This window comes from Eptesicus fuscus, chromosome 16 (assembly GCF_027574615.1).
Source record: "Eptesicus fuscus isolate TK198812 chromosome 16, DD_ASM_mEF_20220401, whole genome shotgun sequence".
NCBI classification, from domain to species: domain Eukaryota; kingdom Metazoa; phylum Chordata; class Mammalia; order Chiroptera; family Vespertilionidae; genus Eptesicus; species Eptesicus fuscus.
This window is the reverse complement of record NC_072488.1, coordinates 12,075,798-12,089,304: the sequence shown is the minus strand read 5'-3', so window position 1 is coordinate 12,089,304 and position 13,507 is coordinate 12,075,798. Positions and strand designations below refer to the sequence as shown.

Below are 13,507 nucleotides of genomic sequence, written 5' to 3'. Positions count from 1 at the left end.
CGTCACATTTTGTCACCTTACCTGCAGGCATTAGTGCCATCAAAGCTATGAGTGTACTTTAACCCAAGGATAATAGCACAGATAAGGAAATTTTATCTTCTTGAGAGAAACTAGCTGTTAGGAAAACAAGGGTCACTGTAATTCCCTTGCAGTGTGAGCATGAGGGTGGGTCTGTTCTGCAGTTGACTCAGTAGAAACACTAACTTGGAATTGGGGTGTGGTGGGGGATTGAATTTTTTACAGGGTGATGTTGTAGGTCTGGAGCGGGAAGGGGGAAAGACCGAGGTGATGGTGACCGAAGGTGTGACTACAGTTGCCTACACACTGGATGAGGGCCTCATTGAGTTTGGAACAGCCATTGATGATGGCAACTACACCCGGTGAGGAGCTGGGCCGGTAACCAGCAACCTGGAACGGGTTGTAAAACTGGCTGTATCTAAACAGGATATGCCTGGCCTTCCCCTGCCCTGCCCCATCACCAAAGTTCCTCCGTGTCTTCCTGACCCTGGACTCATGCCTTGTGTTTTGGCTCCTTCCCTCTCCAGGGCAACGGCCTTCTTGGAGACTCTGAAAATGACCCCAGAAACAGAGGCCATGTGGAAAACATTGAGTAAACTGGCGCTGGAGGCGAGGCAGCTACACATTGCCGAGAGGTGAGGGGGGCTGTAGAGCTGAGGTGTCAGCAGCAGAAGGGCTGACCACATGGGTGTTGGGCGTGTGGGCCGCTCCTCCCCAGTGTTCAGCACTGCTTCCTTCCCATGCCAGCAGATGTCATAGAGCCCTTCCATGGTAGTTATCCCAAACATCCCCATCCTAGACTGCAGGAGTGTGTCTTACTGTTTTTGCTTCCCATTCTTGTAACTGGGTGCTGCTTCAAAGTTTTTAACAATTCCTGCATTGATGTGTATATTCTGAGTATGGTAGAGGGGTGGAGTTCATAGGACAAACTTGGGACTCCAGATTTTTAGAGTTCAAACCTTGGCTCCATTTACCAATTTGTGTAAACTTAGAGATTATATAACCTTTCCAAGCCTTAGTATCTCGATTTCCTCTATTTAAATAGAGATAATAATAGAATCAACCTTGAAGGATGGTAAAGAAGAAGGGTAGTGATAGTGAAGAACAGGTGAGAGCATCTGTGCAAAGAGCACAGATTGTAGGTCAACTGCAGCTATTTTGGCTAGGAATCATCCTTGATCCACTTTCCCCAGTACTCCCCATAGCTAGACTATCAGCAAGTCAGAGGGACTCTGATCCAGGGTCTTAGAAACAGATCTGAGTTTTATTTGCCCACCCTGCTGCCTCCACCCTAGAACTGGTCACCACCATCTCCTACCTGCAGTGTTGCAAAAGCCTCTTAAGTAGTCTCACTGAGACTGTCCTATACCCTTAGGTCCATTCATCTCATAGCAGCTGAAGTAATTTTTTTAAAACATAAATTAGATTATCATTTACTTGCTTAGCATCTTACTATTGTACTTACTATTGTACTAAGTAATTTTTTTAAAACATAAATTAGATTATCATTTACTTGCTTAGCATCTTACTATTGTGTAGAGGACTTGCTTAGCATCTTACTATTGTACTTAGTGGAAAACCCAAACTCTTTGCCATGTCCTAGGGCCCTACAATATTTAGCCTCTGCTTCCTTCTCATACCAGGTACCTACTTGCCCATTTGCCTCCAGCCGCACTGGGATCCTTTTGGCCCTTTGAGCTTGCCAGGCTCACTCCTGCTAAAGGGCCTTTACACTAGCTGTTCCCTCTGCCTGGAATAATTTTTCCCCATCTTACATGATTGCGTCTTATATTCAGGTCTCAGTTCAAATATCAGCACCTCAGACAGGCCTTCTCTAACTGCCCACACATTTTCTTTTCTTTTTCATTCTCTCAAATTACCTTTTTTTTTTTTTTTTTTTTTACTAATTATTTGTTCCCACCAGAAAGTAAGTTCCCTAAGAGCAATGCCCTCATCTGTCTTATTCCCTTCGTGTCTTCAGTTCTGGCAAGACAGTGCCTGGCATATAATAGATGCTTAGTATATACCTGCTGAGCCAGTGAATTAATGATGATCCTATAATAATATTACTATTACTGTTATTGCTTCCATACCCTAGGTGCTTTTCTGCCTTGGGCCACGTAGCAAAAGCTCGATTCCTGCATGAGACCAACGAGATTGCAGATAAAATGTCTCGGGAATATGCAAGTATTGTCCTCCAATTCATTCAGTCTCTCCAGCTGAGATTTCTTAGTCCTCAGCTCCAGGAATCCTAGTTTTCCATCTTTAACTAATTTCCTCTACCCGGCCCACCCCACCCCACCTGCACCCTCAAGTTGGACCATTTTGGAATTTCTAGCCAAACCTTAAGCCTCTAAGTTCCTGAAGTTTTTCAGCTTTCCAAGTCTTTTAGTTTCCACACCTCTCTGGCCTTCCTGTCTGAGCCTGCACGGACAGAATGGCTCCTGCAGCACTGACAGACTAACCAGAACCTCCCTTTTCCTGCAGGGTGGAGAAGGAGCAGACTTTTATCAGGTCCGAGCACGTCTAGCCATGCTGGAGAAGAACTACAAACTGGCTGAAATGATCTTCTTGGAACAGGCAATGGGGGAAGAGGGACCGGATGGATAAGGGGATCAAGGGAGGGAAACTGAGGCAGACTCAGAGGAGGAAAGAGCACTGGTTAGCTGGGCTTCCAAAGGTCTGGAGAGAACTTACAGAAATGTTTATGCCATTAGTTTCACTCCTCAATTTCCTTCTCTGCATTAGTTCTTACAGTTACTCTCTTTCATAAAACGTCTATCTTCCCCTGCACTCCAGAGTCTGTCTTTATAATTCTTGTGCATGGAGGAAGATCTGGATTTTATGGGGGCTGAAGCTTATACAATTTGAGGAGCCCTGTTTAAGAAAAACTGCCTTGGATTCCTGGCCGGGTAGCTCAGTTGGTTGGAATCTGGAATACCAATCCATCCCATATACCAAAAGGTTGCAGGTTTGATCCCCCATCAGGGCACGTACGGAAGGCAACCAATAGATGTTTCTCTCTCCCTCTCTCTCTCTCTCATCAATAAACATATACTCAAAATAAATAAATAAATAAACAAACAAACAAACATATACTCAGGTGAGGATAAATTAAAAAAAAAAAAACTGACTTGGAAGGAGCCTGTCAAATAAGGTTCCCTGAAGCTTAACCTTCTCTTGTTTCACAATAAATCTGTCTCTGCTTGTGTATAAGTCAAGGCCACATGGGCTGGCATCTTAGCCAGGCTGAGGAGAGCTTGCTGACTTCTGATGCTCATATTTTCCTGGTGTTCCTCTTTCCTCTGCCCGGGTTCCCCCAGAACGCTGTTGAGGAGGCCATGAACATGTACCAGGAGCTGCACCGTTGGGACGAGTGTATCGCTGTGGCTGAGGCCAAGGTATACTCAAGGTTCTGTCTTCTCCACAATGGTTCAGAACTCGGTTCCACCAATATCAGAAACCTTCTCTTGTCAAGGAGGCTGTAGGAACTGGAACGGGGCTGGGGCTGGGATGGTGAGGAGTTAGGACATTGGTGTCCAAGAGGATTTCCGTGGTTACCATGGAATTGGAGAAGCATGGGAAGCAGAAAGGTGGGAAGGAGGGATGTGACTCCCAGTTCTCTGTTACATGTCCAGGGACACCCTGCCCTAGAGAAGCTGCGCCGGGGTTACTACCAGTGGCTGATGGACACGCAGCAAGAGGAGCGAGCAGGGGAACTGCAGGAGAGCCAAGGGGATGGGCTAGCAGCCATCAGCCTCTACCTCAAAGCCGGGCTCCCCGCCAGAGCTGCTCGGCTGGTGCTGACCCGAGAGGAACTGCTAGCCAACACCGAGCTGGTAGAACTCATCACCGCAGCCCTTATCAAGGGGGAACTGTATGAAAGGGTATGGCTGACTTCCTGTTCCTGCCCCTTATCTCCAGGGCTCAGTGCCCCTTTCCTGCCCAGAGGAATCTTAGAGTGCATAGCCCTCCCTGACTGGTGGCTGATTCTCTTCTTTTGGGGGCTGACACTGGATTCTCTGTGTAGTAGGGGTATTGTGCAGTAATATAGTATGTTAATAGGCAGGTGATCTTTTTGAGAAGATTCGAAACCCACAGCGGGCCCTGGAGTGCTACTGTAAAGGCAACGCCTTCATGAAAGGTACTAGCCATTCACAACCCATCCTTCACAACCCATAGATTCTTACCCAAACAGTTCCCCATTCCCATTTTGGTGCATCTGTTCAGGTTGACTGGCTTCGCTTCTCTTCTATTCCTCTACTTCTCACGGATTTTCCGCACTTCATTTCCCTGTCTTCCTTTTCCCGAGTCCCATCCCTTGAAGTCTGAACCAAGTACCTCTCCATCTCTGGCAGCGGTGGAGCTGGCTCGACTGGCATTCCCAGTGCAAGTGGTGAAACTAGAGGAGGCGTGGGGGGACCACTTGGTGCAGCAGAAGCAGCTTGACGCAGCCATTAATCACTATATTGAAGCCAGGTATGATGGTCTGGGGTGCAGAGGAGATGGGATGGGAGGTGAGAGGTGCTGGGGCAAGTAAGGACACCAAGGCCTAGAAGAAAAGATCTCAAAACGTAGAGCAGAGTATGCACGAGGTATCCTTTACCTGCATCCATCTTCCTCTCTCTAACACATTTATGCCTTTGCCACTGTGCCAGGTGCTCCATTAAAGCAATTGAGGCTGCCCTGGGTGCCCGCCAGTGGAAGAAGGCAATTTATATATTAGATATGCAGGACCGGAACACTGCATCCAAATACTATCCTCGCGTGGCCCAGCACTATGCGTCTCTGCAGGAGTATGAGGTGAGGAAGAGCCCTTTCTGCAGCCTGAGGCAATGCAGTACCTGACAACAAGGAGAGGACCCAGTACAGGAAATGGGGGCCACCTTACCAAGTCCTTTCTGGGGACCAACTTCGCCACCTAAATGGAAACAAACGGTTTACTGACCCTATTTCATTCCAACATGACACAGACCCTCCTTCTGTGCCACCATGAGTGATTCTTCATGAATAATCCCAACTTAGTTGAAATTTAAAAACCCCTTGCTTTGCAGAAAGGCAAGGCCCTTTAAACTCCCATTGTTTTGGGTTGGTCTTTTCTTCCAAGCAGTAGAAGGTGTGAGACACCCATAGTCTTATTTTCTCCTCTGTTATGGTATGACTAGAGGCCTGGTGCACGAAATTCGTGCATGCAGAGGGGTCCCTCAGCCTGGCCTGCACCCTCTCCAATCCGGGACCCCACGGGGGATGTCTGACTGCCTGTTTAGGCCCGATCCTGGAGATCAGGCCTAAACCGGCAGTCAGACATCTCTCTCTCAATCCGGGACCAGTGGCTCCTAACCGCTCACCTGCAGGCCTGCCCGATTGCCCCTAACCACCACTCTGCCTGCCGGCCTAATGTCCCTAAACACCTCTGCCTCCGTGGCTTTGTCCGGAAGATGTCTGATCTAATTAGCATATTACCCTTTTATTAGTATAGATAACAGCACCCCAGGCTCTATTCCAGCCTGGCTGAGGTTTGTTCTTTCCTCCTACCAGCAGCTTTAACTCGTCACTCTGACCTTTTGTATCTGTCTCTCAACCACAGATTGCTGAGGAACTCTACATTAAGGGAGACCGGACAAAAGATGCAATAGACATGTACACCCAGGCTGGCCGCTGGGAGCAGGCGCACAAGGTAGAGAAGTGGGTGGAGTTCATGACAAGAGAATTCTTCTTTTGTGGTGGTGGTGCCACTCTCCTTAGTGTCTGATCTCCCATTTCCATGGGTTCCCAGAGAGCTGAGAAAGTACCGAAATGTAGTTTGGGTAACTTTGATCCCTAGCCACAGGGAAAGGCAGGGATGAAGAGACCCATGTTCCCAAACCTATAATTCTGCACATTAGCTGGGCTTGGGAGCTGGGGAATCTGGAATACCACTCCTGACACCCTATGACATTGGCAGCTGTGTTCTCACTTCTGCTCCCAGAACCCGGTGGGTACTGCAGGAGCATGGTAATGGGGACATATGCCCCAGTACCCAAACATAGGGCATCTCTGACCCTCATGCCTTAGCAGATCATAGTTCTTACTTGGCTTCTTATGGCCTTGGAATTCCCTGAGCTGACTAGGAGAGGGGCAGTAACACACTCCTGTGGGCGATGAGAAAGTGCAGAGTCCTGAGAAAACAAGGTCCCTCGAGCCCCACTTCACTGACTGCTCTGCACAGCCCTCTGCTTCTCCTGGGAGCTGGCACCTGAGGCTGCTCTGCCTTTGTGTGCACAGCTGGCGATGAAGTGCATGAGGCCAGAAGACGTGTCGGTGCTGTACATCACCCAGGCACAGGAGATGGAGAAGCAGGGCAAGTACCGCGAGGCTGAAAGGTGAGCCGAGGCCCCACAGGTGTGGAAGGAGATGAGGCTCCAGGGCTGGAGGGAGGGCTGGGGTCTGAGGGTGTGTGCCCTCTGTTCAGAAGGCAGTGACAAGACCTCTTAGGAATGACTCCAGCAACAGGAATGTGGGTCCAGGAGGCTCACGTGTATCTCCCATCCCCAGGCTGTACGTGACAGTGGAAGAGCCTGATCTTGCCATAACCATGTTCAAAAAGCACAAGTTGTATGATGATATGATCCGCCTGGTAGGAAAGCACCACCCAGATCTCCTCGGTGACACACACCTACATCTGGGCAAGGTGAGCCCTTCTTCTGTCCCTGCTCACCCCGTCCTCAGACAAGCTCCATCTGCCCTTCTCCATCCCGACCCACCTTTCCGCAGGAGCTGGAGGCTGAAGGCCGACTGCAGGAGGCTGAGTATCACTACCTCGAGGCCCAGGAATGGAAGGCGACAGTGAACATGTACCGGTCCAGCGGGCTTTGGGAAGAAGCCTACCGGGTAAGGAATCCAGGCCACATCATCTTTCCCATATCCACACCTATACACCCAATTTCTCATGCAATTTTAAGGGTTTATGGACTACCTGAAATCTGTCCTTGGACCATAAGCAGGTTAAGAGCCCCTGAAACCTAGCCTTCTTCCTGTCGTTCTAGCGCAGGTACCTGATCCTTGTCAGAGCTGAGGTCAGGTCGGAGATGAGAAGGGAGCAGCCGTGTAGCCCTGCTCTGGAGGATTGCGAGGGGCTTTGCTTTACAGGTGGCCAAGACTCACGGAGGAGCCAATGCCCACAAACAGGTGGCTTATCTCTGGGCAAAGAGCCTGGGAGGAGAGGCTGCAGTGAGACTGCTTAATAAGCTGGGACTTCTGGAAGCTGCTATCGACCATGCTGCCGACAACTGGTGAGGCACTAAGCCTTCTCTCCACTGGCCCCTTCCGGACGGAGCCTCTGCAGAGCACAGAGAAAGAGAAGGATGTAGAACTCGAGCACTCCTGCAGGCTGAGGCAGAGTGAAGAAATGTGGTAGAGAGAGATCCTTAGAAGGACTTGACAGAGAGGCAAGGATGAGTTAGTAACTCTTCCCCTATTGCCTGGGTCCCAGAACAGTGTTTAATCTTTGGCTGTCCTAAGGATAAAAGTGGAGCGAGAACAGCTTTTAACGCTAAAATGCACTGAGCCAGTAACTTACTTCTGGGTAACAGAAGTGTGATTCCGTTACATGCAAAATGAGCTTTTTTTAAGTAATACTACGAACACCTGCAGTTACCCTGCATCGAGCCAGTGTGGAGGGTAGGCGTCTCATCTTTGAGACCGTTTCTCTGCGATGTAGCTGTGGCCCAGGAGGAGGCAGGAGCCCTTCCTACCCTGTCGGTGTAGTGCTGAGGCTCGCTCCTTTCCCTCCCTCCTGCTCACCCCACTCCTCACCGCCCAGGCTTTCCCAAAGGTGTCCTCATCCCCGGGGCAGTGATGTGACGTCACAGGGCTGCCTGCCTTTCTTTACATCGGTGCTTCTCTATCACTTCATACCAGTTTCTTCCTCAACCTTTCCCTTCCCCTCAATTCTTTTTTAAAAAATACATTTTATTGATTTTTTACAGAGAGGAAGGGAGAGGGATAGAGAGTTAGAGACATCGATGACACTCTATCCACTGAGCCAAACCAGTCAGGGTCCCTCAATTCTTGCCCCTTCTGTTTTCTCTTGCCCTCCCTTTCCCTTTTCCTCTTATAAATAGAAGTATTGAGTAGGCAACCTTATCTGCACCTTCTCTTTCAGCTCCTTTGAATTTGCTTTTGAACTCTCTCGGCTGGCCCTCAAGCACAAGACCCCTGAGATTCATCTCAAATACGCTATGTACCTGGAGGATGAGGTATGGCTGTGACCCTTCTCCATTGCTTTTGACTCTGACCCCAGAGCCCTCCTTTCCATCCCCCAGCCCACTGCTGCCAGATGTTCATCCCTCCGGTTTCAGAGCTGCCTGTGGTGCCCACCTCCTCATGTGTGGCTGCCTTTCTCTCCCTCTAGGGCAGTGGTCGGCAAACTGCGGCTCAAAAGCCACGTGCGGCTCTTTGGCCCCTTGAGTGTGGCTCTTCCACAAAATACCACGTACCCTAATTAAGTTAATAACAATGTACCTACCTATATAGTTTAAGTTTAAAAATTTGGCTCTCAAAAGAAATTTCAATCGCTGTACTGTTGATATTTGGCTCTGTTGACTAATGAGTTTGCCGACCACTGCTCTAGGGTAAATTTGAAGAGGCTGAAGCTGAATTCATCAGGGCTGGTAAACCCAAGGAAGCAGTCCTCATGTGAGTTACCCCAGAACCTCCTAAATCCTGACCTCCCAAGCCCAGCCCCAGGATCTTTCATGGTCATCTTCACCTTCATCCAAACCTCGTACCAATAGATCTTATACCCACTCAGTGGCAAGGCTGTTTGCCTCCCACGGTTGAGGCCTCAATCCTATACTTAGCCTCTCCTGTGTTCTCGTCTGGGAGCAGGTTTGTCCATAACCAGGACTGGGAGGCTGCTCAGCGTGTGGCCGAAGCCCACGACCCTGACAGTGTCGCGGACGTGCTGGTGGGGCAGGCCCGGGGGGCCTTGGAGGAGAAGGACTTTCAGAAAGCAGAAGGACTGCTGCTTCGGGCCCAGAGGCCAGGCCTGGCCCTCAATTACTATAAGGTGGGACAAACGCCGAATTCAGGGCCATGGGGGGAGGGGGAGAGCATATGCGAGCCTACAGAGTGTTACACTGACCTCTAGTACTGAGTAAGATCAGGTTGTACTGGGGAGAAGGAGAGAAAGAGGAAGAAGACAGGTCCAAAGACCCAGCAGTCAGTGGGTCATACCACATGTGGCAGTGGGAGGCTGTCACACCTGCCTCTGCCCTCCTGATACCTGGAAATCTGAGCAGGAGGCTGGATTATGGAGTGATGCCCTGCGGATCTGCAAGGACTACATGCCCGGCCAGCTGGAGGCTCTGCAGGAGGAGTATGAGCGGGAAGCTACCAAGAAGGGGGCCAGGTAGGAAGCCGAGGGGCCAGGAAATGTGGGCAGGGCTGGGGGTGGGGGTGGGTATAAAGCGGCACAGGAGAGGCTGCCCTCCCGTTCCTGGTCACAAGCACTGTCCTCTCCACAGAGGCATGGAGGGGCTAGTGGAACAAGCTCGACAGTGGGAGCAGGCTGGGGAGCATAGCCTCGCGGTCGACTGTTACCTCAAAGTGCGGGACACAGGAAGCAGCGGCCTGGTGGAGAAGTGCTGGATGAAGGTAAGGCTGCCACGCTCTCCCAGGCCTCTGCCTCCCAGGCCTCCATTCACACCAGCACTCCTCAAACGCGGTCTTTTTCCTCCTACCTCCACCTTTTGGTTTTCAATCAGGTAGCAGGTATCTACTGAGTGCCTGCCAGATGTTAGATCCAGAATTTGCAAAGGCTATAAAGGGGATAAAAGACAGAACCCTGACAGTCAGAAATGGAGGAAAGCTAGACTAACATGTGGCTCAGTTAATTAATATTGTATCTGAGTGAAGTGATCACCTTAGTGACCACTCAAGTGTGTGATTCAAAGTGAAGTTCAGAGAGGCTTTGTGAGGAAGAGCAAGGCCTGGGGCCAGAGCTGGAAGGGCAAAGTCCAGACCCTGGAGCTGGAGCCCAACAGGGCTTCTCTACCCAGCAGCTCCAAAAAATCTTAGCAGATTAAGGCAAGCCAACATGCTTCATCAGTTCTAAGACATAATCACATTTTAGTATCTTTGAAATTGGGATACACGTACAGTTTAAGTGATGTGCCTTAGGTTCGAGGACATGTGGTACTAGGAGTTATGAAGGGGCGAGGCTGATCAGCCCCCTAAATAAAATGCTGGTGGATGATGCCCTTGTAGAGTTTCCCTCAGCTTCTGAGGCCTTGCAATTGAATAGCCCCTAGAAGTTGGAGGGGAAGGAAGGAGAAGGACTGATGACTGATTATGAGCATTTAGCAGATTTTAATCAGCAAGTACTTATTAAACTTGTGCTGTGTTAATCCAGGGCATTGTTTACCAGGGTCTGTGCATGACTCGACCTTCTTCAGATCGGTCAGAGGGTGGCTTGCTGGATGGGGCACTTTAAACTTTGACGGGTTTGGCAGGGAAAGAAAGAGAGGCAAGAATAAGTGGGGGAGCCCAGCCGGCGTGGCTCAATGGTTGAGTGTCGACCTTTGAACCAGGAGGTCACAGTTCGATTCCCTGTCCGGGCAGCACATGCCTAGGTTGTGGGCTCAGTGTGGGGTGTGTAGAAGGCAGCTGATGATTCTCTCTCATTATTGATGTTTCTATCTCTCTCTCCCTCTCCCTTCCTCTCTGAAATCAATAAAAATATATTAAAACCCTAGCCTGTTTGGCTCAGTGGATAGGGCGTCAGCCTGCGGACTGAAGGGTCCTGGGCTCGATTCCGGTCAAGGGCCATATATATATATTTAAAAGAATAAGTGGGGAAAAGGCCAGGAGGATTCACCTAGTCTATAGCTAAATTACAGCGTGTGGAAATTAGAATCTGGTGAGGCTGTCAGCATCACAGTGGAAACAGAGTAAGCTCACAGAATACTTGGTTTGTAGACTTACTGAGTTTTAGGGTTGGAGATGTCTCTAAGATCATGTAGACCAGCACTGTCCAACAGAAATAAAATGAAGTCACAAAGGTAAGTTACACATGTAATTTAAAATTTTCTAGTAGCCACATTCAAATAAATTTAAAAAAAACCAACGGTGAAAATAGTTATAACATTTTATCTAACCCAATATATCTAAACTGTTATTTCAACATGTACTTGACATAAAAACTTATTAAGATGTTATACATTCCTTTTTCCATACCAAGTCCTTGAAATCTAATGTGCATTTAAGCTTCCCGCACATCTCAATTGGGCCCAGCCACATGTGACTAGTGGCTGCTGTTCTGGACAATACAAGTCTAGACAAACCATCACTTTCAGGATGAGGAAACAGGCTCAAAAAAACCCAACACAAATATTTACAAAATGTCCTGGGCTCCTATTTTAGGGTTTCCTATACCATGTTACCAAGATTCTATTTGTGACAAAGAACCTGAGAAACCAGTTTGTCAAAGGTGGCAGGACCAAATGCAGTGACCTTAGACAGCGAAGAGTGTCTGAAAAGAGGACAAGTAGAGAGTGCTGATGGTCACTTAAAGGCTCTGATGGACCACCAAGGCAGGCTTTTCCCAGGAGGGTGGAAGGTGAGCTCACGGAAGGTTTAAGAGAAAGTTGGCAACTGGAGGTAAAAAAAAAAAAAGATCAGGCTGAGGGCCCCTAGCAGTCTTTGTCTCTCCTACCACCTATTTCCACCTTCTGTTCCACCTCAGGCAGCCGAACTCTCCATCAAGTTTCTGCCTCCCCAACGCAGTCTGGAGGTAGTTCGGGCTATCGGACCCCAGCTGATTGGAATTGGAAAGCACAATGCAGTAAGTAGGGTGCTGGGACTGAAAAGACAGATTTCACAGAGATGGGTAGAATGGTGACATCTACACCCAGGAAAGTGCATGAGGTGGGCCTCTGGGCAGTGGTGGCACGCAGTTCTGGGGAAACGGAGGGAAGAGTTCACCGAGGGGAAAACGGAGGTGAGGAGGAGAAAGATGGTCTCCAGTCTCGGATTTCCCACCATGAAGGCTGCAGAGCTCTACCTGAACCTGGACCTAGTCAAGGAAGCCATCGATGCTTTCATGGAGGGTGAGGAGTGGAACAAGGCCAAGCGTGTGGCCAAGGAGTTAGATCCCCGGTGAGTTCATATCCCCCTTCTCTCTGGGAAATTTTCTTACTTCCTTTTGTAAAAAGTGGGAGAAAGTTCTCATGGGAAGAGTGTGACCATGAGACCACCCCTGGACCATGAAGTATTTTATCTCTGTACATCTTCACAGGTATGAAGACTATGTGGACCAGCATTATAAAGATTTCCTCAAGAACCAGGGCAAAGTGGACTCGGTGAGACTTGTGGAGTTAGCAGGAGACAGAACACACACAGAGACTCAAGAGATTCTCTCCCTCTTCTCCCCTTCATGTCATCTCCTCTTTTTCCATTGATCCACAGCTGGTGGGTGTAGATGTGGTGGCTGCTTTGGACCTGTATGTAGAGCAGGGCCAGTGGGACAAGTGCATTGAAACAGCTACCAAGCAGGTACTGCTCTCTTATTCCCATTCCTAGCTCTTCTGTACAAGTTCCCTGGACTCCACACCTGCCCCAGAGCTCTCTCCCCTACTCCTCTAAACCCAAAAGATGACTAATCAGCATCAAAGAGCTTAGTCATACATTGGGATCGGAGGCCAAGCTGGCCTTTTGCCTCCTAAACGAATCCGCAGCCTCTAGTCACCACCCCACCTTCACTGCCTGGTCTTACTGATCCCAACCTCCCCCTTGCTTTTCCTCCACCCCTGGAACAGAACTACAAGATTCTGCACAAGTACGTGGCTTTGTATGCAACTCACCTGATTCGGGAGGGTGACTATGCCCAGGCACTGGCCCTGTACGTGCAGCACGGAGCCCCTGCTAACCCACAGGTACCAGCTTGCTCCTAGAGTTGAAATATTTCCTCCAGGCAACTGTTTCCTTCTCCTTGAGAACCACCCTGCCCTCTGGAACTGTCTTTGTTAAGGATTCTTTGATCAGTATCATGCCCAGAAACCCCACCCAGTCTCTTCCAAAATGTACAGCCCCTCTGGAGGATTTACCCACTGAAGAAGCACCAGCCTTCCAAGCTTTTAGCCAACACACAGGGAACAGGAAGGGCCTAGGACAGTGATGGGCAACCTTTTGAGCTTGGTGTGTCAAACTTCGCCAAAAAAACTGAGCATAACTCGGGTAGTGTGTCACTTTGAGGAAAAAACATTATTTCGTAAATGTTTCATCCTCGTCATTCGGCCACCTCAGCGGCCGCGTGTCATCAGAAATGGCTACGCGTGTCAGTGCTGACACGCGTGTCATAGGTTCGCCATCACTGGCCTAGGAGCTTGGGAGTGAGGAAAGTAATGGTAACAAGCCTGAGGGCGGGGCTGGGGGGGGGGGAGAGAAGAGGGACAGAAAGGCGCAGGTCCTCGGTTGTAAGGGTTTTAGGGTGGAGATCTTAGGGGAGGTC

General features: G+C 49.4%; 1 protein-coding gene across 1 annotated transcript in view; it reads left to right on the top strand.

Annotated features, from left to right (window-relative positions):
- The window catches only part of IFT172 (intraflagellar transport 172), a 33,804-nt gene that overhangs the window by 16,992 nt on the left and 3,305 nt on the right, over positions 1-13,507 (top strand). The window contains exons 17-40 of the mRNA XM_054728054.1: positions 244-380; positions 546-653; positions 2,117-2,201; positions 2,506-2,598; positions 3,342-3,419; positions 3,657-3,905; positions 4,084-4,162; positions 4,377-4,497; positions 4,677-4,821; positions 5,606-5,695; positions 6,283-6,380; positions 6,553-6,688; positions 6,772-6,888; positions 7,147-7,289; positions 8,162-8,255; positions 8,630-8,694; positions 8,887-9,067; positions 9,300-9,409; positions 9,525-9,654; positions 11,744-11,842; positions 12,047-12,156; positions 12,296-12,359; positions 12,466-12,552; positions 12,816-12,932. Of these exons, the coding sequence (XP_054584029.1) occupies positions 244-380; positions 546-653; positions 2,117-2,201; positions 2,506-2,598; positions 3,342-3,419; positions 3,657-3,905; positions 4,084-4,162; positions 4,377-4,497; positions 4,677-4,821; positions 5,606-5,695; positions 6,283-6,380; positions 6,553-6,688; positions 6,772-6,888; positions 7,147-7,289; positions 8,162-8,255; positions 8,630-8,694; positions 8,887-9,067; positions 9,300-9,409; positions 9,525-9,654; positions 11,744-11,842; positions 12,047-12,156; positions 12,296-12,359; positions 12,466-12,552; positions 12,816-12,932 (2,736 nt within the window). The remainder of the gene's footprint in view (positions 1-243; positions 381-545; positions 654-2,116; positions 2,202-2,505; positions 2,599-3,341; positions 3,420-3,656; positions 3,906-4,083; positions 4,163-4,376; positions 4,498-4,676; positions 4,822-5,605; positions 5,696-6,282; positions 6,381-6,552; positions 6,689-6,771; positions 6,889-7,146; positions 7,290-8,161; positions 8,256-8,629; positions 8,695-8,886; positions 9,068-9,299; positions 9,410-9,524; positions 9,655-11,743; positions 11,843-12,046; positions 12,157-12,295; positions 12,360-12,465; positions 12,553-12,815; positions 12,933-13,507) is intronic.